The 27,388-nt window shown below is 42.5% G+C and overlaps 1 protein-coding gene across 1 annotated transcript; it reads left to right on the forward strand.

The window, feature by feature from the left end:
- The first annotated feature begins 1,610 nt into the window (after positions 1–1,610).
- LOC141776403 (tripartite motif-containing protein 16-like) lies at positions 1,611–4,626 on the forward strand. Its single transcript, XM_074649933.1, has one exon. The coding sequence runs from the start codon at positions 1,754–1,756 to the stop codon at positions 3,437–3,439; it is 1,686 nt and encodes a 561-aa protein (XP_074506034.1). The 5' UTR covers positions 1,611–1,753; the 3' UTR covers positions 3,440–4,626.
- Positions 4,627–27,388: the final 22,762 nt, after the last annotated feature.

A 27,388-nucleotide genomic window follows, 5' to 3' on the forward strand; every position in this document is an offset into this window, starting at 1 on the left:
ATGTTTTATAACCTCTATGTGTTCGCACAGGGAGGCTTTTTATGTAGAGCTGTGCTAAGACGTGAGAGAATTTAACGCCTTCTAGTGTTCAACGCAAGGAAATACACCTTGCATTTACGGATGGTTAGAAACTAGGGCTGTCAAGCGATTCAAATATTTAATTAATGGCATGACTGTCCATCATTAATCGCACATTTTTTATCTGTTCAAAATGAACCTTAAAGGGAGATTTGTCAAATATTTAATTCTCTTATCAACATGGGAGTGGACAAATATGCTGCTTTATGCAAATGTATGTATATATTTATTATTGTAAATCAATTAACAACACAAATCAATGACAGATATTGATCCAGAAACCCTCACAGGTACTGCATTTAGCATAAAACAATATGCTCCAATCATAACATGGCAAACTGCAGCCCAACAGGCAACAACAGCTGTCAGTGTGTCAGTGTGCTGACTTGACTATGACTTGCCCCAAACTGCATGTGATTATCATAAAGTGAGCATGGCTGTAAAGGGGAGACTCGTGGGTACCCATAGAACCCATTTTCATTCACACATCTGGAGGTCAGAGGTCAAGGGACCCCTTTGAAAATGGCCATGATAGTTTTTTCCTCACCAAAATTGCGAGCGTTAATCTCCTTCACAACAAGTTAGTATGACATGGTTGGTATCGATGGATTCATTAGGTTTTTCTAGTTTCATATGATACCAGTATCTTCACTCTAGCTTTAAAACTGAGCCCAAAACAACCTAAAAATCCCAAGTTGCATTGATGCGTTAAAGAAATTAGTGGCGTTAAAATGAAATTGCGTTAACACGTTATAATTGTGTTAACTTTTGACAGCCCTAGTAGTGATATATTATATAGTTTTTATTTAGTTTCAGTTCACTAACACTATTTTCTCTGCTCATTTTCGTTTTAGTTTCAGTTTACTACAATAACCCTGTTTGATATCCGCCTCCCAATTTAATGATCACTCTTTACAGCCGGATTAGAGCTGTATTAAGTCACTGCTACATGAAACAGCTTCATAAACAAATATTTATCCTCGTTGGTTAATCTTTCCTTCAGACTGAGCCGTGGCGTGGTGGTTTGGTGGTTTGGTGGTTTGATGGTTTGGTGGTTTGGTGGTTTGGTGGGTGCAGCTCTCGCTCATACATGGTCACATCGCCGTGCAGAGCAGATGTGCTTCTTCAGCACAAGTAAACTCAAGTGGTGTTGCGTAAACAGCACCATATGCCTGTGAACTGTAGATTTCTAGTCTTCCTGCGGTGACATTTGGCAGTCTGCTCACTGCCTCGTTGAGACTGTCCGTCAAAAGAGGAAGCAGCTGAAAGTTGCCCCACTCAGAGATTTCTGAACTGGAGCTGTGAGAGTTGTATTTCTTCTGATTTGTCACAAATACGACCCGAGAAGTATTTCACAACTAAAGAGCGTGTTGTAACCGAGGCTCTGTTGTAACTGAGGAAACAAAGTGCCGCTCCTCTTCCTGGAATGAAGCAGAGCCTGATAACCCCTCCCTCCTCTTCCTCCTCTCAAACACAACCAAGTTGCACTCTGTCCTCTTGTTTCCTCGTTCCCTCCCCTTCAGATCTACAGTTTTGAAGATGGGTGTAACTGACATGGTGGTGCAGTGAGAGCTGACAGGCTGCATTCAGTGCACATGTTGTTTAGATCAGAGCTCAAACTAGTTACACTTCTCAGGAAGTGAGACTCAGACAGTCGTCGTCTCTGAGAGGTGAAATGGCGCAGCAAGGAGTTCAGCTGGACCACGAAGAAGTCTCTTGTTCGATCTGTCTGGATCTACTGAAGGATCCGGTGACTACTTCCTGTGGACACAACTACTGCATGAACTGTATTAAAGGCTTCTGGGATGGAGAGGATGAGAAGAAGATCTACAGCTGCCCTCAGTGTAGGCAGACCTTCACACCGAGGCCTGTCCTGATGAAAAACACCATGTTAGCAGTTTTAGTGGAGAAACTGAAGAAGACTGGACTCCAAGCTGCTCCTGCTGATCACTGCTATGCTGGACCTGAAGATGTGGCCTGTGATGTCTGCACTGGGAGGAAACTGAAAGCCTTCAAGTCCTGTCTGGTGTGTCTGGCCTCTTACTGTGAGAAACACCTCCAGCCTCATTATGATGTGGCTCCATTAAAGAAACACAAGCTGGTGGAGCCCTCCAAGAAGCTCCAGGAGAACATCTGCTCTCGTCACGACGAGGTGATGAAGATGTTCTGTCGTACTGATCAGCAGTGTATCTGTTATCTCTGCTCTGTGGATGAACATAAAGGCCACGACACCGTCTCAGCTGCAGCAGAAAGGACCGAGAGGCAGAGAGAGCTGGAGGTGAGTCGACTCAACATCCAGCAGAGGATCCAGGACAGAGAGAAAGATGTGAAGCTGCTCCAACAGGAGGTGGAGGCTGTCAATCGCTCTGCTGATAAAGCAGTGGAGGACAGTGAGAAGATCTTCACCGAGCTGATCCGTCTCATGAAGAAAAGAAGCTGTGATGTGAAGCAGCAGGTCAGATCCCAGCAGAAAAGTGAAGTGAGTCGAGTCAAAGAGCTTCAGGAGAAGCTGGAGCAGGAGATCACTGAGCTGAAGAGGAGAGACGCTGAGCTGAAGCTGCTGTCACACACAGAGGATCACAATCAGTTTCTACTCAACTACCCCTCACTGTCACCACTCAGTGAATCTACACACTCATCCAGCATCAATATCCGTCCTCTGAGCTACTTTGAGGACGTGACGGCGGCTGTGTCAGAAGTCAGAGATAAACTACAGGATGTTCTGAGAGAGAAATGGACAAACGTCTCACAGACAGTGACTGAAGTGGATGTTTTACTGTCACAACCAGAGCCCAAGACCAGAGCTGGATTCTTACAGTATTCACAAGAAATCACACTGGATCCAAACACAGCACACACACATCTGTTATTATCTGAGGGGAACAGAGAAGTAACATTAATGAGAGAACAACAGTCTTATTCTAGACACCCAGACATATTCACTGGACGTTGTCAGGTCCTGAGTAGAGAGAGTCTGACTGGACGTTGTTACTGGGAGGTGGAGTGGAGAGGGACAGGAGTTGCTGTAACAGTCTCATACAAGAGTATCAGCAGAGCAGGGAGGAGGGGTGAATGTAGATTTGGATTCAATGACAAATCTTGGATGTTATATTGTGACAATGACAGTTATACATTTTGGTACAACAGTGTTAAAACCCCCGTCTCAGGTCCTCGGTCCTCCAGAGTAGGAGTGTATCTGGATCACAGTGCAGGTATTCTGTCCTTCTACAGCGTCTCTGAAACCATGACTCTCCTCCACAGAGTCCAGACCACATTCACTGAGCCTCTCTATGCTGGACTTTGGTTTTATTATAATTTTTTTAATTTTGGAGACAATGCTGAGTTGTGTAAACTCAACTAGACAGAAGTCATTTAAGGGACAGAGGGTTAAATTGTCAGATCGCTAATTAGAACAGGACTTGAATGGTGCTGTCCAGTAACCTTATTCCAGGATTTAGCCAAGTTACCGTGAAACAAGGACAGTTTCTGATATCCTGTTGGAAACCGACCGATGCGGATGCGAAGGTCATCCAGATCTTGATCCGACGCCCCACAGAGCAAGCCGTTACTACGTCCGATGTTGCATGAAAAATTCTCCCCAAACACGTCTGAGAGCTCAATGACTTGAATAAGCTGAGGTGACGCCTAGCAGACGGCTAGCGGCTGTGACGGCGCCCACCTGTCACTCAAAGAGGCCACGCCCTTAATTATGCATAACTTTAATATAATTCAAACGGGTGAGTTATATAAATATTCAGTCGTCATGAACAGAACAGTTGTTTTGTACCAGGCTGTAAACATGTTTATTTCTGCTGTACTGTTTTAACACGGAGGTCTGTGGGGATTGACTCTCTTTTAGAGCCTCTAGTGGCCGTTAGAGGAACTGCAGTTTGTTGGCACTTCTGCATCGGCTTCACTGCTCAGCACCGGAGGTTCCCGCTTGGTTTTAACTCTTAATCTCGTTTAGTCTCCATGTTTGTCGCTGATTGTTGCGTCATGTCTTCACTGCACAGAGATCAGCTGTCAATCAAACGTTGTGGGCGGTACTTTGACGTCGTCTTATGAACTGTAAATGTTTGAGTGTCTTCAGGTGGCGCTCCGTCCTGTCTCAGTTTCACTGCTCATGATGATGATGATGATGTTTCTCTACATGAAGATGTAAACTCCTCTGAGCTCTAAATGTGTGATGAATATTTGTATTGATGTATTTGTATGTTGTTGTGTCTCTTCCACTGCATGGCTCTGAAGAGACAAAGACCTCCTTTATCCTCTAGTTTCATACGATACCAGTATCTTCACTCTAGCTTTAAAACTGAGCCCACTACAACCTAAAAATTGCAAGTTGCGTTAATGGCGTTAAAACAGATTTGTGTTCATGCATTATTATAATATCTCAGATTTTCACCTGCAGACAGAGATTGGCTGTTTTGTAATCAAATGACCGTAGGAATACCAGGTGACCTGCAGTATATGGAGGTGGGGGGTGGTTAATGTTTCCATGAAGAGCACTGCAGTGTTCCCTGGAGAAAATAAAATACTGAAGTGAAATTCACACTGCTTTCACTGAATCTTCTATTATTTCCTATTTTCAGGCTCGCCACCGTTTCTGAAACTTTTCCTGCTGCAGGAACTCTGATCTCACAGTTACAGCAGGTACACTTGCACTTTCTCTCCACTTTCCGTTCCTCCGTTCCTCCCTCTCGTCACACCTTCATCTAAACGCTGCTATTCTTAGCCGTCTGATGAAGAGCAGGGCGCCGCGACACCTTTCACATCTGACAGGAATGAAGCGACGGCTCGAACACCGGGTTCACAGCGGTTTTGTTCTCCGTCATTCTTTTTTCAGGCTGAAAACGTAATGCTTAGTGTCAGCGGTTAAAGCTGAAAAAATACACGATTAGATGTAAAAGTAATCTTTCTTTGGTAAAGTTTAAATACAATGTGCTCATGGTGCCGAAATCAAAGACAATTTGTCTCCGGCTCTGCAGATCTGAGGAGCTTTTCAGCCTCATTTAGCTCCTAGTTTTGGGAGTTTTATGGCACATTCACTGTCTGGTTCAGTCTCAGTGTTTCCAACAGCAGCTGTATAAAATAAACTGTACATTACCTGCTCAGTGACAAACAGACACATTTAGTTAGAGAAAGTGGAACATCTGGGAGCTAAAGAGACAGATGTTTCCCTCAGGAGTTGGTGGGGACCAAATCTAGAGCTAAAAAAAAGAGAATAATGGACTTAATTCATCCGGTGGACACAAACATATGGTGACCATATTTTCAAACCACCAAACCGGGACCCTTAAGTGTAATGCACGTTCATTTTGCGACCTGTTAAAAAAAACTGTCATGGCCATTTTCAAAGGGGTCCCTTGACCTCTGACCTCCAGATCAGTGAATGTAAATGGGTTCTATGGGTACCCACGAGTCTCCCCTTTACAGACATGCCCACTTTATGATAATCACATGCAGTTCCGGGCAAGTCATAGTCAAGTCAGCACACTGACACACTGACAGCTGTTGTTGCCTGTTGGGCTGCAGTTTTTTAGATTTGCAATTTCAATTAATTTAGTCAGTATATATATTGTAATATAAGTATCTGTACAGTATCTGGCATGAAATTCATTGATGTTAATCAATTTAAAAGATCATAATTTTCCTTGTTTTCCACTAAAACTATTTTGGCAGTAATAATTTACAGTACATCAGATTGACACAGGACACGCTGCTTTTTGAAAAATATGTTATTATTAGGGCTGTCAACATTAACGCATTATCGCAAAATCGTTTTAACGGCACTAATTTCTTTAACGTATTAACACAACTTGTGATTTTGAGGTTGTAGCAGCTCAGTTTTAAAGCCAGAGTGAAGATACTGGTATCATATGAAACTGGTAAACCTAATGAATCCATCATTACCAACCATGTCATACTAGCTAGTTGAGAAGGAGGTTAAAGGGTCTTTGGACAATATCTGTCATTGTTTTGTGTTGTTAATTGATTTACAATAATAAATATATACATACATTTGCATAAAGCAGCATATTTGTCCACTCCCATGTTGATAAGAGGATTAAATACTTGACAAATCTCCCTTTAAGGTGCATTTTGAACGGATAAAACATGTGTGATTAATTTGTGATTAAATATTTGAATCGATTGACAGACTTAAAGTTTACATTTTTCATTGACTTTGTGATAGAAATAGATGATCGCAAAAAACTGTAGGTGCAGAAACCAAGGAGAAAAGACATTCAGTCCAAGGTGACCAACCACTTCCTGTATAAAGTGTTTCTTATATGGCTGAATTAAAACACGTTGAAACTTTGTCAGCTTGGCTCTGAACTCTCTGTACGAGTTGTGTCTTTAAGAAAAAGCTGCTGTTTTGATTGTTAGACTTCGGCTCCCCAGACGGGCTTCGACATGTCGGCGTGACGAGCCGATCGGTGACATCCCAGCCGACGAGTACAGCGAGGATGCAGGAGTCCCCACGGCACAGAGCTGAGAAATAAACCGACTCCAATCAACGTGTCTGTGAGTCGAGGAAACTCTGAAAACAATGAGTCATCCTGCACACAGAGAGGGAGGAGGAGGAGGAGGAGGAGGAGGAGGAGGAGGAGGAGGAGGAGGAGGAGGAAGAGGAGGAGGAGGAGGAGGAGGAGGAGGAGGAAGAGGAGGAGGAGGCGAGCAGAGGATGGAAGAGCGTGACGATAGAAGAAGTTAGTCCTGAAACAGCCAGGTGGAGGGGCGGCGGGGGGTTGATTACCTGCAGAGACACTCGCAGGTGGGCAGGATTTAATGACTTATCTTTAGTAATATAGTATGTATACTGCCAAGAGTTAGAACAATGTCACATTTGAAGGTGTTTGAATAGATACACAGAGACCTACAGTAACCACATTTCTCACCTTAGAGGGCAGAGTTGAGCTGTTGGGAATTACTGCAATGCACTCAGCCACATCACACAGATCTAACAGAAGTCTCTGGTGTGTTGGGATTAGACTGAAAGTAGGGCATGAAGGGCAGGTTTTAGTGGCGGAGAAAGAAAGAGGGAACCAGCTACTCTCCAAAAAAAACAGACAAAACAACAAGAGGCAGACGTTGTGTTTTCAGGGCATCAATAATCCATGATGAACTCAAAGAATACATCCAAAGTCATACTCTTATTAAATATACAAGTTGTATCTATATCTGTACACACTGTTGGGCGGCTTTTTTACTATAAAAGAAGTGGATGTAGTCACTGTAGGGAAAACGTCACGGTCACTGACTTAGGTTCAGGCAAGAGAACCACTTAGTTAGGTTAAGAGAAAACGTCACATCACCACTGTCACTACAAAACACTGCACCTTCATGCAGGCGTGTAGTATTCACAAAATGTAGCGTAACTTTGGAGCGTTATTTAACCTCCTTACCATCAAGCTAGTATGACATGATTGGTACCAATGGATTCTTTAGGTTTTATAGTTTCATATGATGCTAGTGTTTTCACTTTAGCTTCAAAAACTGAGCCACTACAACCTAAAAATCACAAGTTGCGTTAATGCGTTAAGTGGCGTTAAAATAAATTTGCGTTACCTTTGACAGTCCTAAATCCAACAACTACAACTCCCTTGAGGCTTTGAAAGTGCCTTTGTGGCGAAGCATTGTGAGGTATGTTGTTGTTGAAAGATAATAAGATTATTGTTGTTTTACCTGGACTGGTGCACTACAGTTAAAAACAATAACTTTTGCTCTCTGTTTCTGACAGACAGAATCATATAAATGTATTTCAGCTCGTTCTCACAGAAAGGCGTATAAATGCCATGATAACGCACAAGATGTTCAGCGTGCAATAAGAACGACTTTTTTGATTTCCGTGTGTCATTTGTACGCCGTGTATCCTGTACTGACTGCAATGTAAACGCATCCACGTATAAATGCTACGGTAAGAGTTAGTGACGGAGTATAAAAAGCGAGAAAGACGACATAAACACCGGACCTTTAACCAGGAGACTCGTGTTTGAGACCGTTGTTGACCGGTGTTTAGTTTTGTAACGTTAGTGATATTTTTCACGTGTATTTTAGTGATATTTGTGACGTGTTTTCTATAGTTGTGTTACTTTGTCTCCGTACATATTTTGCTTAGTTTACATTCTTATTTTAAGCCCAACCAAACACCGGACTTTTAACTAACAGACCCGTGTCGTGACCTTTGTTGACCGGTGTTTTGTTTTGTAAGTAACGTAAGTCACGTTTGTTTTTAGTGACGTTTGTGACGTGTTTTCTCTAGTTGTGTTACATATTTCACTTAGTTTACGTACGTATTTTATCCAGGAGACCCGTGTTTGAGACCGTTGTTGACCGGTATTTTGTTTGGTAAGTAATGTTAGTGACGTTTGTCACGTTTTTTAGTGATGTTTGTTACGTTGTTTCCGTATTTTACTTAGTTTAAATGCTTATTTTAAGCCCAACCGAACACTGGACTTTTGACCAGGAGACCGGTGTTTAGTTTTGTAAGTAACGCTGGTGAAGTTTGTCACGTGTATTTTAGTGACGTTAGTGACGTGTTTTCCTTAGTTGTATTACGTTGTTTCCGTATATATTTACATAGTTTACGTACTTATTTTAAGCCTAACCAAACACCGGATTTTTAACCAGGAGACCGGTGTTCAAGACCGTTGTTGACCGGTGTTTTGTTTTGTAACAGTAGAGATGTTTGTCACGTGTTTTCCATAGTTATGTTACGTTGTTTACTTAGTTTACGTATTTATTTTAAGCCTAAAATGAAGCCTTCTAAGCCTTTTTGTCTAAACCTACCTGCAGATGTTTGCATGGCGTACAAATGGCACGCAAAAAGGCTAAAATGCGTACTCATGACACGTGAAATGTCCGTGTAATGCCGTGGTATTTATACGCCTTCCTGTGAGATCGGGTCTTACTGTATATATTCCAGGTGTCTTGGTAATTTGATGCCAACAGAAATCACAGACGGAGCTTTTAAAGATCAGACTCTGCCGGCTGGAGATCCTCTTGTCTGAAACTGAATGAAGCCACATTCTTGGGACAGCTGCCACCACAGAGCCGTGTCATAATGGTGTCTCGGCATCTCCCGCCGAATCTGCTGACATTATGAGAGCGAGACGGGACGCCTGACAGACCGTCAATACCAAAGATTCTCCTCCCAGCTGCTCTCCAAAGACTCCTCGCCGCGCGGAGGACAGCGCTGTCTGCTCTCTTTAACACGCCTCATGTGGCTTTTTCAGACATGTTGGAGTTGAGGAAAATCAATGACATATTTCCTCCTTTTTCTTTCGAGTTCTTTCAGTCAGTCGTTTTTCTGATTCGTGTCGTATCGGCTGCAGCCGGCGCTAAGGAGCTCTTTGATTTCCCATCCCTGAGCTAGTTGACATTTATTTCACAAACACTTGACATTTGGAAATGCGCTCCCCGTGTGAGCGCTGTGTGTGTTCACTTGTAAGTTACCCCCCCTCACACACACACACACACACACACACACACACACACACAGAGGCCTGTGCCATTAGCAGCCTTTGTACAGAGCAGCTGGATGGTCGGACTGTCTGTTGGTTTTCAGAACAACTCCATTCGGACTGAAATCGAAGGAGGATTCAGGAAGCAAACTTTCAGTCTGAAGCTTTCAGTCTGCCAATAAATCAACACGTTCTGATCAATCATGACCAAGACGGGGACAAAATACTATTCCTCAAACTTTTTTTGTTTGAGTTGCGTTATTCACGCCGTTCACATCGCCCGGCGCGAATTTGAACTTTGTATGTAAGAAAAGTTCACTTCGCTCTTGGTCTGAACAAAAGTGCTTTCTGAAAAATGAGTGAAAAAAAAAAACGTACAATTTTTTTTTTTAAATGTTCAAAAAAATACCCAATGTGAAAAATATCCCAAAAATATCAGACAAATTTGAAAAATGTCCAAAAATTTGTGAAAAATAAATATAAAAAAAGAAAAATGCGTGAACATTTAAAAAAGAAAAATGTGTGAAGAAATATTTTTTTTATAAAGAAAATGTGTGAACATTTTTTAAAGGATGTCCAAAAAATATGTAAAAACTGTCAGAAAATATCCCAAAAATGTGTGAAAGATGTTTGAAAAAAATGTCCAAAAACTATGTGAAATATGTCAGAAAAATGTCTAAAAAAATATGTAAAAATTTCCCAAAAAATTTCAGAAAAAACATTTGTAAAAAATGTCCGGAAAATATGCGAAAAAAACCTGAATATGTGAAAAATTTCCAAAAAATAAGTAAATAATAATAAAAAAAAGACGGGGACAATCTAATATTTCTCAAAGTTTTTCAATGATTTTATATATACTTAAAGGGACAGTGTGATTTGACACCATCTAGTGGTGTGGGTGCAGATTGCAACCAATTTAATGCTCCTCCGTTCACTCCTCCCTTTGCAGGACTGCGGTAACGCCGTCCTCGGCATCGGAAACCGACGCACGGAGGCGCCCTTCAGCAACAGTAGGCTATGTGACGAACCTGGCTTCCAACTAACTCCAATGTAAACCCACCGGTGGCATTTATAGACGGTCGGACCAAGTGGCGTAGTATTAATAGCGTGAGAGAAAAGTAAAAGTAACGTTGACTTATTTTGTCACGTCATTCTTTAGTCACGTGACTCATCGATATCGTCAGTTCTATGATTCACGTGAGTTTGTAGTCAATAAAGTTAACGTCGCCCACGATCGTTTCCTAACCCTAACTAAGTGGTTGTGTTGCCTAAACCTAACTTCCTGTGAAAGCGGAAGTTTATTTTGACCAAGCGGCGGTGTTTGTAAAGTTGGTAGTGAGAATGTGTCGGTGTGCTGCTCTGTAAAACAGTGTTTGTGTGTGACAGCACATCAGTACACTCCATCCTTCTCTCCTGCTGGTCGACCTTCATCCGTCTCCTTCCTGCAGCAGCGTTTTGGACAGCTCTAAAATTACAGCTGTTGCCATGAAAAGTAAAACTCAGCAGAGGATTCATTTTGATCAGTTTGTCAAACCGTGACTCACCTTCAGTACATCACACAGTCCCACAACATGTTCAATTCACATTTTGTAACGAAGAGATGATGACTTTTTTTATTTTTTCTTGTTTAGTGAAGGCAAGAAGTTTGCTGCAGAAATCACAATAATTCATAAAAGAAATAAAGATGTTTAATAAATAAATTGCCAGCTGCTGTCGATTTGTAAAAAGTCTGAATTCATGCTTTGTCAGGTCTGTCTGCAAGACGACAAGAAAACAACTTTTAAAATGTTTGTTTTCTGAATGGAGTTTGGATGGATCAGTGTCAGGCTCTGCAGCTGCTCCATCAACACCCAACATAAAGTCATCTAGAGACGTTGTTGTTTCTACCGTAGACTGTGGTTTCTAGTTTGGTCCGGTCTCTGTACAGATAGGATGGACTATCGTAGCTCCTGGTGACCACAGACACATACAAGATTTATTTCCTCCATTTCTGATTTAACAACGTTTTGCAACACATTGCTGTGAAAATTTCTCACTTGTTAGGGTTGTGTTTTTGCACCATTAACATCGTCCGGCGCAAATTCGCCTCTTTGTATCAACTTTGTATGTAATTGCGCCGAGCAAAAAAGTTCACTTCACTCTTGATCTGAACAAAAGTGTTTTCTGAAAAATGTCCGAAACAGAAACGTACAAAAAATGTGTGAAAATGTCCAAAGAAATATGCAATGCAAAAAAATTCCCCAAAAATGTGTAAAAAAAAATAAAAAAAATAAAAATGTGTGAAAAATATGTCAAAAAATGTCCCAAAAATGTGTGAAAGATTTCCGAAAGAAATGTCCAAAAAAATATGTGAAAGATTTCAGAAAAATATGTGAAAAATGTCCGAAAAAATATTTGAAAAACGTGTGTAAAAAAGTGTGAGAAATATGTGAAAGATTTGCAAAAGATATGTGAAAATGTCCCAAAAAAAATCATAATTTAAAAAAGTCTTAAAAATATGTGAAAATGTCCAGAAAATGTCAGAAAAAAATTACAAAAGAGTAAAAAATGTCTGGAAAATATGCAAAAATATCCAAAGAATGTGTGAAAAATGTCCAAAAATGTCGGAAAAAGATGAGATGTCCAAAAAACATGTGAAAAATGTGTGAGAAATATGTAACAAATGTGCAAAAATTTCAGAGAAAATATGAAAATGTCAGAAATAAGAGGAAAAAAAGGTGTGGATAATATGCAAAAATATCCTAAGAATATGTGAAAAATGTCCAAAATATGTCCAAAAAATATGTGCAAAATGTTCGGAAAAACATGAAAAAGTTAACTGTGATTATATCTATATTGTCTATTTGCTCTTTGTATTGACTTTGTATGTAGCTGCGCCTCACGAAAAGTTCACTTCGCTCTTGGTCTGAACACACCATAAGGCTTAAAACCCTGAACCGTCAGAGACTTGACTGATGTCACCTGGTAAATGGCTCCGTGTGAGAGGCTGCAAGGGATGAAATAGTATAAATATGAATGGGACAGCACTTTGCAGCGACATTTCACGTTACATTGACAAATTGTGGGTTTTTATTTTAGGTTGTTTACTGCCTGTTTGAACGTCTTACAGACTTTTGCCTTAAGAGACGATAGATAACTGTCAGAAAATTAATTTACTTGTTTTTGTCAAAGTTCATTTAGCAAAATTAAAAGAACTGGTTGATGAATAAATCAGGTGTGTTATACAGTCTAATGCTGCATTCTTCTGATTTCATGTGTTCTTTTAAGTTGAGTTAAGAGCTCTGTGCCGACTGGTCAAGTTCTCCAACACCAAACTGCGGAAACTATCTCTTCATGGAGCTGGCTTTGTGATCGTAGTCATCAGGCAGCAGCTTTCTGCTCCGTTTCAACATGTGACTCGAGTATTCTCCGTGAGGCTTATCGAGTTTCAGGTGGAATAGACGCTCCTCGTGCAGGAAAAGCATTACGATGCTTTGAGTGCCGTGCGGTCGGTGCTCTTGAAAGCTCAGGGAGTTTGATAAATTGCATTTGAAGTGATTAACGAGATCAATATGCCATGCTAAAAATATCCAAAATTTGTCAGAATAATTTGAAAAATGTCAGAAAAATTTATGGAAAAAAATATAAAAAAAAGAAAATGTGTGAAAAATATGTTGTGTGAAAAATGTCAGAAAAAATGTCCAAATAATATGTGAAAAATGCCTGAACAATTTGTAAAAAAAATGTCAAAAAATGTCAAAGAAATATCAGAAAAATTTGAAAACTGTCAGAATATATATATATATATATATATATATAAAAAGAAAAATGTTGAAAAATATGTAAAAAGGAATTTTGAAAAATGTCCTAGAAATATGTGAAAAATGTGCGAATTTCCTTTAAAAAACATTTCTTGAGTAGAAAATATGCGAAAAATATCATAAAAATATGTGGAAAAAATCTGAAAAATGGCCAAAAAAATTGTGAAATATGCGCAAATTTTGAAAAAAACATGAAAAAGTTAACTGTGATCTATATTGTTAAAAAGGTGTCTTTTTGATAGAACAGATCAACAGTTTCCCTTTTCGTGAGACGTACTCTAACATCTGGATACTCAACCTTTAATGTCACTGAGCCGTATTTCCCCCTGTAGACATCAGGCCTGCTTTACAGAGCGATATGGTGATTTTAGAGACTGTAACTGTCAATACTTTACAGTTTGGTAAGAAAACACACAAACTGCAGTGTGTCCTCCTCTTCTTTAACCTTCACTGGGAAGAACGTCTATATTCTCTTCTCAGCATCACTGATACTATCTGTTCGCCAGAGGAACGTAGGAGGAAAAACCCATTAGCCCCAGTGGTATGGCTGCATGATTACATAATCACTTTGATATCATAAACGCATTACAGCGAAAAAAGTTTACCCTCGGGGAGAAACAAACCACATTTCACAGTACACGCTCCGCCTCTCCAAAACCCCGGGGACGCCTCCTCGAGCTCCATGAAGGTTTCTCTCCTTCCAGAGCTTCAATCGGTCGCTGACACTATCAGCACAAACCACCAACATCCAGCCCGCCAGCTCCAACCTGGAACTATGCTTCCCGATTTTTTTTTTTTTTTTTGTGTGTGGTTGTGGCACGCGCGCCTACAGCCTCTAAAAGCTCTGATCTCTGATTCGAGGAGAAAGTGGATCTCCGGCTGGGAAAAAAATGGCATCTTGAATTATGTCAGAGGAAAAGATGAAGCACGGAGCCGGAGGGGTGAAAACCAAGCGGACGTTTGTTGCTGTATGTTCGTGTTTGCATTGAGCGGGAGGTCACGCACCGGAGAGTGGATATGTGTCGGTGCTGCTGTTCTGCCTGCAGGCCTCTCCTCACTCTGTGTGTGGAGGGACGGTGTCCTTCAGCATCATCTGAATCCCTATTCATCAGAGAAATGCACATATGTTGGATCACTTGACGGGCTGGTAAATAAAAGAACAGCAACAAAAAGGTGGTGACTTTAAAAGAGTGAAAATAACAAAATAATAAGTACACAGCATTTTTATGTCAAACTTTTGATTTGACCTTAAAAGAAAACTTAATAGTTCTCCACTCTGGTGTGAACTTGGCGTGTGAATCTCTGGCATAAACTAATATTCATCCTTTTTTATTTATTTTTGCTCCTGCTTGTTTATTTCTTTCTCTTAGTTCTCTCCATTTCTCTCTCCGTCTCTGTCTCTGACAACGCCACCACTGTGCTTTGAAACCCGTTATTTACAATGACTTACGTCGCACCACGACGGCTTTTCACTGCATCGAACAAAGCCCAACTTTGGGCGCTTCACGCTGTGGCGAGCGCAGCTTAAACATGAGCTCAAACTGCGCCGTGTCGCGAGCATAGACTGCTCTCTTCCAACGGGAAACAACAGTTAGTGTAGCTCTATTGTCGTCCGGGTGGAAACAAGTAGGGACTATACACACTGTTGTGTGAAGTGTGTACATTTTCCCATAAATCAGGAGAATCGTGACCCCCGGAGGAAACCAGGAGAGGGCGATGAAAAACGGGAGTCTCCCGGCAAAATCGGGAGTGTTGGCAAGTATGGCTCTCTTGCATTTGAGCATGCTTTCCGCGCGTCTACATTGACAACAATGGATTTGAGAGTGCAAAAAACACGGCATGTGTACGGCCCTTAAGACGGCTCGTGAGCCAATAGGAAAACAACGTTGGTATCATGTGGTATCTCTGGGTCGTCAGTTAGAGCCTCGGGAGGGGAGTATCACGTACAATTTATATTGTTTTTGAGTGAACTGTTCCTTTAAAACACATCAGTGAGCCATCTTTAGGTCTGTTCAAGACACATATAGAAATATAAAATTACTCATCCTCTGAATCTTTACACATGTGCAAACATCCAGCTGTGCTCGGCTCTCACACACACAGAGTACCAGCTGTAAACAACCCGCCTCCCCACTGACTGCTGTGACACCGGGGTCACCACGACGACCTTCTGCTTCATCATCCTCTTTTCCCGCTCGACTGACGAGTTGCACACATTCCTCCGATCAAAGCGCCGCCGCCCTCCCACACTTCTCCTCCTTCTGCTGTTGTTGCACCTGCAGCACAGCTGGTTTCTGTGGCGGCGGATCGACGCCGAGCGCTGCCGTCTGTGGGGGCGGCGGCTGTTTGCATCAGCCTTCATCCAACCGTTCTTCCTCGCTGGCACACACACACACTGCCTCACTTCTCCATGCTGGTTGAGCCGCCACGCGCCATCTGCTCCCATCAGGAGCGGGTGATTGATGCGCCGCCCGTATATAAAAGCTACAGGGATGACTCATCGACTCCCCGCCGCGATGGCTGCTGCAGTGAGAAAGTGTGTGTGTGTGTGTGTTGTTTAAGAAACACTGTGAGACTTTCTCCTCTCTCCCTCGTCCATATCTCGCTGCTCTATGTCTCTTTCAAGCTTGTTCTGACCCAACTCTCTGATCAGTGATCAATCACTTATTGATCCAGCTGGTGGAGCTGATACCTGAGTCACCTTTTCAGCTGCTGAGTCCACATGAGGGAGGCCGAATCTCACCTCGTTTTCATATCAGGTTCGTCCCGACACATTCTCACTCCCGACTCGTCTAATTCCGCCGCTCGGCATCAATATAGCTCGTTACATGCATAGTGTCCTTTCAAATGAAGTTAGGTTTAGGCAACACAACCATTTACAGCCTGGACACAGCAGGAACGTCAGGAGCGCATGGCGGCTGCGTTACCTGTTGTTTTTTATTCCGGCGTCCGTGTTAACAGGTTAGAGCATCCACACATCCAGGATGGACTTCAGATGTAAAAAACACTCTTAACACATCTCACACCACAGGAACATCTGGAAAGATCATCTTTATAGAACCATCAAACAATCAGGACTCAGGACTACATTCTCGTGTAGTTTGGACCCGGCTTTAGTTAGGGTTAGGAAACGGTCGTGGTTGACTTTAACTTCGCAACGAGTCACGTGACTAAAGATTGACGTGACAAAATAAGTCAAGGTTTCTTTTAGTTTCACACGAGACACGGACAGCGGTGTCCTGGTTGAAAGTCTTGTGTTTGTTTGACCCGTCCATCACGCCCTCCCTCCCGCCCTGAACGGACTCTCACGCTATTAATACTACGTCGCTTTCTCCGACCGTCGGGTTTACATTGGAGTTAGTTGAAAGCCCGGTTCGTCACATTGTCACGGTCTAACTGTCTGTCATAAGTTGAGTCATACGGTTGGGCTATTACGATTGGCTGCTGAGGCTTAGGGGCGGGGCCTAGTTGGTGAGCAGGAAGTGATTTGAGCAACTCGCGGGAGAGCGAGAGGAACGCCACACAGGAACGCCGGAGAGACCAACCTGAACGCCACAAGGGAGGACTTTGGCGTGGTGAGAAGACTGACGACGGAACAACGTCCCCATAAATGTTTGTTTTTCGTCAAGTTTTCGGCGGTATTTGGTGTTCCCAAAGAAACTGCACCGCAGCTCCTTTAGACATGATTTCTTCATAGAGATCCACAGGACCAGGACTTGGATCGGGCCTCTCCCTGGAGCACACCAAGGATTATACATATTTACAGAGTCGGGGCTCTGAGTAAATTGTTGCCAAGGGACTCCGAATTTCAAGTAGCACTTCCAGACATTTTCTTTCTTTCCCAGTTTGAATGTCATCATTATCATCTGGAAAAACAAACTAAGCTAGAGGGAGAAACGCTGCAGATTATGAATCAAAGACAGCAAACATGCTGGCGTCTCTCTCTCTCCCCCTTCCGTCTTTAATTTGCTTCCCAGACGTATTTTCGTATCTGAAAGCGGCGGCCCCCGGTCGCCTCTGAATGCTGAGCTGTGATCAAATTCCTCATTGAGATGCAGATGAAGGGCCGACCTGCTTCGGGCTCAGATCGTGGCTTTGGAGGCAGCCGCCCGCCCGGGGTTGTTTGTTCTCCCCCCCTCCGTGATTTTCAGCGCATCATCATCCGGAGCAGAGACTAACAGGATCTCCTCCTCCTCCTCCTTTTCACGAGCAGCTGCACAGCCACTTTACCTCTCAGTGGCCTTATTGTGGTGTGTGAACCGGTGTTAAACCACACTCGGTGACACCGTGTTGGTACATAAGCTCTCCGATACAAAACACACTCACGAGGGTGGAACTACAAAACATATAACTGAAGCATTCACACATTTTACAGCACATGATACAGGTTTTATTGTATAGAAGTAGATGCACTCTGTCACACAGTTAGAGGTCTTTTAGAGGTCGATTCTGTTCCTCGTGAGTGAAACCTGACTCGGGAACCGTGTAGTGCCGGCGGTTCCTGGCTCGGGAATTATATTCGGTCTAATCAGGTCAGGAAGTGGCGTGTGCATGGTTCATCTGCAATTCCAATTGTGGAAAACATATTTGAATGAATAATTGTTTGTGTTGTGTGTATACATTTCAGTTGTTAAGGTCTTAGCACACCAAGTCCCTATTTTTCGTATGCATCCAATAAAAAACGTTACAAACACAGAAACCTTACAGACTAAGTCCAATGCGTTTTATTATTATATTCAAAAATTCATAATACGAAACAAAACTGAGTGGATCACATGAGTGCGATGGATAACGCCAGTCCCACACGGGGCTTATGAAGGAATGAAATTAGCAAGAAGCCAACGTTTAGCTACTTAGAGCTCAATCACTACTGTCTAATCTTTCCTACATCCTTTGTTTTGAAACCATCCCCGAAACCGAGCTGTTCTCCAATGAACTGCCATGCATCTCTGTATTCTTTTATATCTGCATCGTAAAGTGCTTTGTGCTAAGAGACGAAGGCGGACGGTGGCTCTGAGTGGTCAAACAACCCTCTTTTGCCTTTGGCCGGATGCGAAACATGTTCCGAAAACTTTAAAGACGGACAAAAGTTTGTTGTGATTGACACAACATGAGGTCGAAAAATATGGATTTGGTTTGCACGGGAATGGAAGGAGGCGACACATGGACTCTTTTTCAGCTTTTATTCACTCCTGCAGAAGACAAATAAACATTTTAATTGTCTTCTAGTCTCCATCTTCTGTACCTCTGCTCCTGAACATGCAAAATAACACATTTTACACTTGGAAATCTCTGCAGCGCTATTTTAGTCACGTGACACGGGGCGATACGCTGTATCACAAATATTGGTAACAATGATCTTTGGTGTGTTTACAAAATTTCGGCCTTGTTTGTCAGAATGCGGATGTTTTTCTTATTTTTGAAATATTCATATTCTGTTCTGGCTAATAATGACGTTGTTGAACGAACTTGAACTTGAACAACACTGCAGTAGCTAGAAGGCTACTTGAACCAGGCGGGTCAACCGCCAGAGTCCGTGCATCGGTTTCCGATGCTGAGGAGCTCTGACAAAACGGCGGTATTTGAAAATTTGGGAGTGAGAACGGTTTGGTTTGACAAAGCTGAAAGGTTTACTAAAGTTCAACAGCGATTAAAATCACATTAAGTTCTCCCAACAAGCGTATGTTCAACCTGCAACAACAGCTTTTTTGTCCATTTGTTTTCAGCAGAAACACATTTTTCCACATCCAGCCGTCACAGAGCAACATCTGGATCATTCATCTGGAGTCTTTGTGTTTGTGTCCACCAGCTGAAAGTTGGTGTCCATTTTTTATTTGCATCGAGGGTTTTAATTACAGGTTTACAGCAAAGTGTGAAGCAAACACAAACTGCCACAATGCCCCGATTGACAGCTATTCAATGTGTGTGTGGGTGATATTAAAATGCATAGTTGAAATAACTGGACAGTGAATAAACCTTTTGTGAGGAACAATGGATTGTTCACTGCGGCGTGTAATTATCACGAGCGAGAGAACGCAGCGGAAGAATACTAAATACACCGGCTGAAAAGAAAAGAAAGTTATCGGTGAGATACGCTTTGGAATAAATGAGGAGCGAGCGTCCACTTTCCTTGGAGATGGTAATATCTGCTCTTGCTCTTTTCATACATTTTGTCCTTTATCTCTGTGTTAATGTTAAAGATACATTTAACGCGTCTGCATTTTTGAAAGATATTGCTGATATTGTTGGCAAGTCGGAGAACTTTTAATCTGAAAGGTGGCAGGAAGACATGGGTCAAAGTGATCCTCCCACACATAAACACTTTTTTTTTTACCACTGGTGACGTCGAGTGCCCTGAGAATTGGAGGCTTCTGAAAGGCCGCGTAAAAAGATTAAAGAAGGCGTTCCTGTCAACGCCTACATAGATCGTTAGTTTACGTGGAACAGGAACGCCAACGTAGATCATTTGTTAATGTAGAACTGGACGCCCACGTAGATCGTTGGCAGAAGCCGTCTGTGGCAGAATCATTTCAAATTTATTGTGAGTTATAAAGTATGATACTATTTCCTTACTGATCACTTTTCAAAGTCATAACTTTACGAGAAAAAAAGAAAATAACACGTGAAAGTATTGCTTTATAATATGATGACTTTATTCTCGAAATCGTAGATTTATTTTTTTCCTCAATGTAGCCCTAATACTCCGTCGTACCGTCGTACCATAGACCTACAACAATGATAATAAAAATGAAAATGTAAACAAAAAACAGTTATTCATTTCCTTTTTTATAAATCCACAGGGAGCCACTGGAGAGGAGCTGAAGAGACGCAGGTTGCTGACCTCGGGTCTAGACATATAATATTCACAGGTGAGTATTTCACATTGTCGTGTTGTTTATTCATCCCCGGTGTTTACAAGCTTTAACTTAAAGGCCTTAAGGTCTTATAAAAAAATGACACAATCAGGAAACATGAAGATGAATCAAACGCCTGGATTGTCGATTAGCTCTCCCTTTAACCTTACTTCGTTTTGAATTCTGTGTTTATGACCCTGCAGGAAGACGTCGGGCAGCCTCTCACACTCCCATGAAGTCCCCGTTTGACCGGATCGGCGGTCTGGGCACGCAGGCAGCCGTTATAGTCCACTGATTGCACTTTGTGACATCCGTTTGTTGGAAAGGAAGACGGACATAAATGGCTCAGAGGGGCCTTTGAAACGGGGAACATATGCCCTCTTTTGAAGACGAGAAGCCGTTTTGTGGCACATGCACACCATTAGCCCGGCACAATGGAGAGCCCTTGAGGCCGAGCACTCGTCCTATACATGGGAAATGAGTCTGAGCCGCGGCGCCGCGGAGGCACGAATTATATGTTGCAGTCTATTTGTTGAGCCTCCTCAAGCTATTCCACAACAGACAGAGTCAGCAGGGAACGATACAGATACCACACAGCAGCTGTTTAAAGGACCATTCCACTGGTTTTTAATGTGATGCACCATTTACTGCAAAACAAGGATGCTTTACACTACCATCGACTCATTCTGAGAACAGAGGTGAATGTTGGGGCTGTCAAATTGGTTTTAACGCCACTTAACGCAACTTGCGTTTTTTAGGTTGTAGCGGCTCAGTTTTAAAGCTAGAGTGAAGATACTGGTATCATATGAAACTAGAAAAACTGATGAATTCATTGGTACCAACCATGTCATACTAGCTAAATAATAAATAATCATATCCATTTTCAAAGGGGTCCCTTGACCTCTGACCTCCAGATCAGTGAATGTAAATGGGTTCTATGGGTACCCACGAGTCTCCCCTTTACAGACATGCCCACTTTATGATCATCACATGCAGTTTGGGGCAAGTCATAGTCAAGTCAGCACACTGACACACTGACAGCTGTTGTTGCCTGTTGGGCTGCAGTTTGACATGTTATGATTGGAGCATATTTTTTATGCTAAATGCAGTACCTGTGAGGGTTTCTGGACTATATCTGTCATTGTTTTGATTTGTTGATTGATTTATATTTTTTATATTTATTTATTTATCTATCTATTTATACATTTTTTATCTAATGCATTTTTATTTTCCATTTATTTATCTATTTTTTATTTTTATTTTTTATAGGTATTTTAGACTTTACATTTTTCAATATATTTATCTATTTTTTTATATTTATTATTTATCTATTCATTTTTCCTTTCAGTTTTATTTTTCATATCTATTTATCTATTTTTTATACTTATGTATTTATATATTTTATTAAACATAAGTAAGTACAGATACTACATATGCATTATACATAAGTACCTGTGAGGGTTTCTGGACAATATCTGTCATTGTTTTGTGTTGTTAATTGATTTACAATAATAAATATATACATACATTTAAATAAAGCAGCATATTTGTCCACTCCCATGTTGATAAGAGTATTAAATACTTGACAAATCTCCCTTTAAGGTACATTTAGAACAGGCAAAAAAGTGATTAAATTGCAATTAATATTTTAATCGATTGACAGCCCTAATTTTAAATGATCAACTGCATGCATGATGTGATTCCAAGTAACATGAGGACGGGTACACTATAAAGCTTTACGCCTTGTTTCCACGTAGCTCCGTGTACGTATGCCAGTCAACCGGAAATTCATTCATTCATTCCTACGTGAATTTTAGCGTCAATCTTCCCGTTATAATTTGTGTTAGTGTTGTTATTACTGATGATAAAATGATTGACATAACTAGACCCAAGCTGTAAAACACCAGAATGATCCATCAGATCACAGTTTTTACGGCAGCGTGTGGAAGCATATGTTTGTACTGAAAACATTTCACGGTGAATAAATAATCGTGTGAAACTGAGAGAAGCAGCAGAAATCTCACATTCTCAAATCCGTGTTTTCGTCTTTCTCTCTCGGATATAATTGTCTTATTAATTATCGAGGCTTTGGCAAAGCCCACAAGCAGATCTAGAGGTGTCAAATGTCCCCGCCTGCTATAAATGGCGTCACTTTTTCTACTTAGCGTCGGGCTCCCTGCAGCCACGCGGAGGGTGCAGGGAAGTCGCAAGGTGTCGGTCGGTCTGCAGCCGTGTTATCAGAGAGACGACGATGTTCTTATTCAGACAAACAAAGAAGCAGTTAAAGACATGACAGTGTGTGTTTGGATGCAGTCAATCTGAGGAAAGGTTAAACACTTCACTCCGAGAGAGAGATCTAATGGAGCCATCAGGACATCTGTTAGTGTGTGATAAGACGCTCGCTTTGAACGTGATTCACATACAGAGAGTGTTGTGGTGATGTGAAGTATTTATAGTCGTAATACGGATGTCTATGAATGTATCCAAATGTCACTAACCGCTTCTGGTGACGAATTGGGATCAAGCCTCCAGGAAGAGCGCCGGTCGTCGATCCCGACTTTCGTAGTGGCCAAACGGCGGTAATACAACTTCCATGTCCGTCACGTGATGCCATTGGACCCAAAAATACTTATTCCCATAGACTTGAATTGGGAAAGAGACGTCTGTAACTCAGCGGATAATTTTTTTTGAGGTGAATCAACTTCCCAGTACGAACACTCTAATAGTCCTTATTTAAAAACATATGTTTTTAAAGTTGTAAAATGAACTGACAGCTGAATCCAGAGTTATTTCCCTTCCTCCGTTCATGTGGGTGAGACCCAGACCGAGGCTGGAGCGCCAAGCCGTGACGACGGCGTGACGACGGGACCCCGTGATCGAGTCATGTGACCGAGCGGACGCTACTCTGCCAAAGTCCGGGTACTTTTCCAGACGGAAGTCGAGCCATTTAGGCTTCATGCTCCAACGAGCAACTCTCATAGGAATGACCGGGGCCCCGCCTCCAACGCTGGATCCAGCTCTCTTAATAATACATCCATGGTTGGGATGAGAACGTGTTGCACTAACGAGATGGCGACTCATAATCTTATGAGTTTTCTAACAGAAGCTAACGTTGAAACAGGAAAGAGACAAACTGTTGACTCTATTGTGTGCTGCTTCGTTGGAACTAAGGAGCCTGTCACAATACTTTTGGCCATATAGTGAAAATCAAATGTAGCATCCAGTATTATTTAACAATCTAGAGATCTGAAGGCACATGAACAAGGGCTGTCTATCAATGAAAATATTGAATTGTGATTAATCGTACATTTTTAATCTGATGAAAATGTACCTTAGAGCTGTCATTGTGTCAGTGTGCTGACTCGACTATGACGTTTTTTCCTTTTCGTTATCTCAGCCTGTTTCTGGACCTGAACAGTTTGTAAACTCCCTTCTTGTTTCCACCCGGACGACAATAGAGCTACACCAACTGTCGTTTCCCGGTGGAAGAGAGCAGTCTATGCTCACGACATGGCGCAGTTTGAGCTCATGTTTAAGCTGCGCTCGCAACAGCATGAAGCGCCCAAAGTTAGATGCAGCGAAAAGCCGTCGTGGCGTGGAAATGACGTGTTTCTGAGGTCAGTGTCGACGTTGTCACGTTGTGTCTGAAAGGACCTTCAGTGAGTGAGAGACGGAGAGAACTAAGAGAAAGAAAATACTCAAGCAGGAACAAAAATATATAAAAAACAGATGAATATTAGTTTATGTCAGAGATTCACATGTCAAGTTCACACCAGACGGGAGAATTATTCCGTTTTCTTTCCTGGTAGTGAAAGGTCAAATCAAAAGTTCAACATAAAAATGCTGTGTACTGATTGTTTTGTTATTTTCACTCTTTTAAAGTCATCAGAATGCAGAAAACAAAGACCAGACCAGACCCCCAAGCTTTGGTTTAGAAATCCTCCCTTTTTTTAAGGTCTGGAGGTTGGCAAGTATGGCTAATAAGCCTCCTTCTCAACAAGCTAGTATGACATAGTTCGTACCGATGGATTCATTAGGTTTTCTACTTTTATATGATACCAGTATCTTCACTCTAGCTTTAAAACGGAGCCGCTATAATCTAAAAATCACAAGTTGCGTTAAATAAATTAGTGGCGTTAAAATGAATCTGCGTTAACTTTGACAGCCCTGATTTAAAACGCGACCAGGACGTTGATCTCTCATGTATTTCTTTGACTCGTCTCCATCGAGGAGATTAGCTCCTGAATCGCCACGGTTACTTTGACCCTTTGACCTCTGCACCGTTAGCTGTTGATGATGCTGCTAATCTGTCGGTGGCGGCGGCGGCTCTCCTGGAGCCTCAACAAAGAGACGATGACACAGAGAGGAGAGGAGCAGATTGTCTCCTCTGGGACTATTTACTGTGACTGTGATATCCTCTCCTACACACACACACACACACACACACACACACACACACACACACACACACACACACACACACACACACACACACACACACACACTTCCCCGCCCCCCCAGGTCAACCCTCCTGGATCCCTATTATCACATCTGGCCCAGCGCTGAGCAAATCCCCTCCATATTTTTTTCAAGTTAGAGCGAGAATGACGAGAAAGACGATTAGTGAGCATAAGCCTCTGTGTGTGTGTGTGTGTGTGTGTGTGTGTGTGTGTGTGTGTGTGTGGCATGCCTGTACGCTGCCGTCTGTGTCATTGTTGATGTGAAGTCGTGTGTGTGTGCGTGATGCTACGGAGGCTGAGATCACGCTAGCTGAACTGAAGCGTGGCGGCTCGCCAGCAGCAGCAGCAGCTCGTCCTGCTGTATTGTCAAGAGGAGACAAAAAGACCACAAAAAAAAATGGATAACAGAAAACAAAATGAAAGCCAACATCTCTCTCTCTCTCTCTCTCTCTCTCTCTCTCTCTGTAGAAACCGACACAGCTGCTCAGTGAAATCTGTCATTTTCACAGAACAAAGCTGCTGCAGAGGAGTCAGAAGCCATGAAGAGCTCGTCCAGCAGCGCGGCGGCAGCGTTTTGTTGTTGTCTCCTCAGAGACGTCTGTCCTTCTGCTCTGCAGGTATTATTCATACAAGTTGCTGCATTAAAGGATAATTCCTTATTCCATCTTGGGTCTCATCAGTAGATTTCTCTATCACTTCTTCTAGTGATAATAACATGATAGTCACCAAGTGAATTACTGAGATCTGTGAATGTGGCAACATCGTGAAAAGCCGTTGACAATCACCATACACCATACACCCATTTCGGCCGAAATGGGTTTCCTCAGGAGGGTGGCTGGCGTCTCCCTTAGAGATAGGGTGAGAAGCTCAGTCATCCGTGAGGGACTCGGAGTAGAGCCGCTGCTCCTTTGCGTTGAAAGGAGCCAGTTGAGGTGGTTCGGGCATCTAGTACGGATGCCCCCTGGACGCCTCCCTTTGGAGGTGTTCCAGGCATAACCAGCTGGGAGGAGGCCACGGGGAAGACCCAGGACTAGGTGGAGAGATTATATCTCCACACTGGCCTGGGAACGCCTCGGGATCCCCCAGTCAGAGCTGGTTAATGTGGCCCGGGAAAGGGAAGTTTGGGGTCCCCTGCTGGAGCTGTTGCCCCCGCGACCCGAACCCGGATAAGCGGTTGAAGATGGATAGATGGATGGAATCACCATACATGCCAACCCTTCCCAGGAGACTCACGTTTTTCATTGCCCTCTCCTGGTCGCCACATCACAGCATGCAGCGCCCAAAGTTGGGCTTTGCTCGATGCAGCGAAAACCGTCGTGGTGCGGCACAAACCATTGGAAATGACGGGTTTCAGAGTGCGGTGGCGCCGTTGTCGCGTTGTGTCTGAACGGACCTTCAGTGAGTGAGAGAAGGAGAGGGAAACTAAGAGAAAGAAATACTCAAGCAGGAGCAAAAACTGACTGAATAAAAACTGATGAATATCAGTTTATAATTTCACGCCAGAGGGGCGAATTTTTCAGATTTCTTTCCTGAGAATTAAAAGTACAATTAAAAGTACAATTAAAAGTAGGCCTATTTGACATAAAAATGGTGATGCAGTGTTCTTAACATTTTGTTATTTTCATTCTTTAAAAGTCACCAGAATGCAGGAAACAAAGGTTTTAAAATCCTCTCTATTTTTGAGGTCTCAAGGTCGGCAGGTATAACAATCACCCTATTTTCACATGTTTTTGTATCTAAGTGCATAATGGGGAATTTTAGAAACTGGTCCAGCATTGAGGGAGAACGCTGCAGCCGCTAAACGGGCTGAAATGTAATATTTGGGGCAACCTGGCACCGTTTACGTCCACTAAAAGTGCTTGTCTTTGATAATAATAATAATAATACATTTTATTTAGTGGCGCCTTTCTGGACACCCAAGGACACCTTACAAAAATCTGTTAAAACATAGACAGATAAAAAACAATATAAAAACAACAGGACATGACAGAGACATATTTGTACAAACACATAGGATGGGTGATGATGAGTTCTAGAGAGAGTAGGCCAGTTTAAACAGGTGGGTTTTCAGGAGGGATTTGAAAGATGTGATATTGTCAGACTGCCGGATGTGTGGGGGGAGTGAGTTCCATAACCTGGGAGCAGAGCAGCTGAACGCCCTGGCTCCCATGGTGCTGAGGCGTGAGGTGGGGGTGGTCAGAAGTCCGGCTGATGATGAGCGGAGGGAACGGGAGGGAGTGTACTCCTGGAGGAGGTCTGTGAGGTAGGTGGGGGCGAGGTTATGGAGAGCTTTGTAGGTGAGCAGAAGGTTTTTGTAATCGATCCGGGATTTAACAGGGAGCCAGTGCAGCTGGATGAGGATGGGGGTGATGTGGTCGGAGGATTTGGTGCGGGTGATGATCCGGGCGGCAGAGTTCTGAATGATTTGGAGTCTGTTGAGTAGTTTGATGGGAATGCCAGAGAGGACAGCGTTGCAATAGTCGAACCGGGATGTAACAAAAGCGTGAACCAGGATTTCAGTGCTGGAGTGGGATAGTGATGGACGGAGTCTAGAGATGTTGCGGAGGTGGAAGAAGGCAGTCCGGGTGATGTTTTTTATGTGAGATGAAAAAGAGAGTGTGCTGTCCAGGGTGACCCCAAGACTCTTGACATGGGTGGAGAACGGTACTGGGAAACCATCAATGGTGATGTTTTGAGCAGTGGTGTGTTGAGTTTTGGAGATGTTGTTC

Source organism: Sebastes fasciatus, chromosome 11 (assembly GCF_043250625.1).
Source record: "Sebastes fasciatus isolate fSebFas1 chromosome 11, fSebFas1.pri, whole genome shotgun sequence".
NCBI classification, from domain to species: domain Eukaryota; kingdom Metazoa; phylum Chordata; class Actinopteri; order Perciformes; family Sebastidae; genus Sebastes; species Sebastes fasciatus.

Coding starts and splice junctions, on each gene's coding strand:
- LOC141776403 (XM_074649933.1), top strand. CDS start 1,754: ATGGCGCAGCAAGGAGTTCAGCTGGACCACGAAGAAGTCTCTTGTTCG.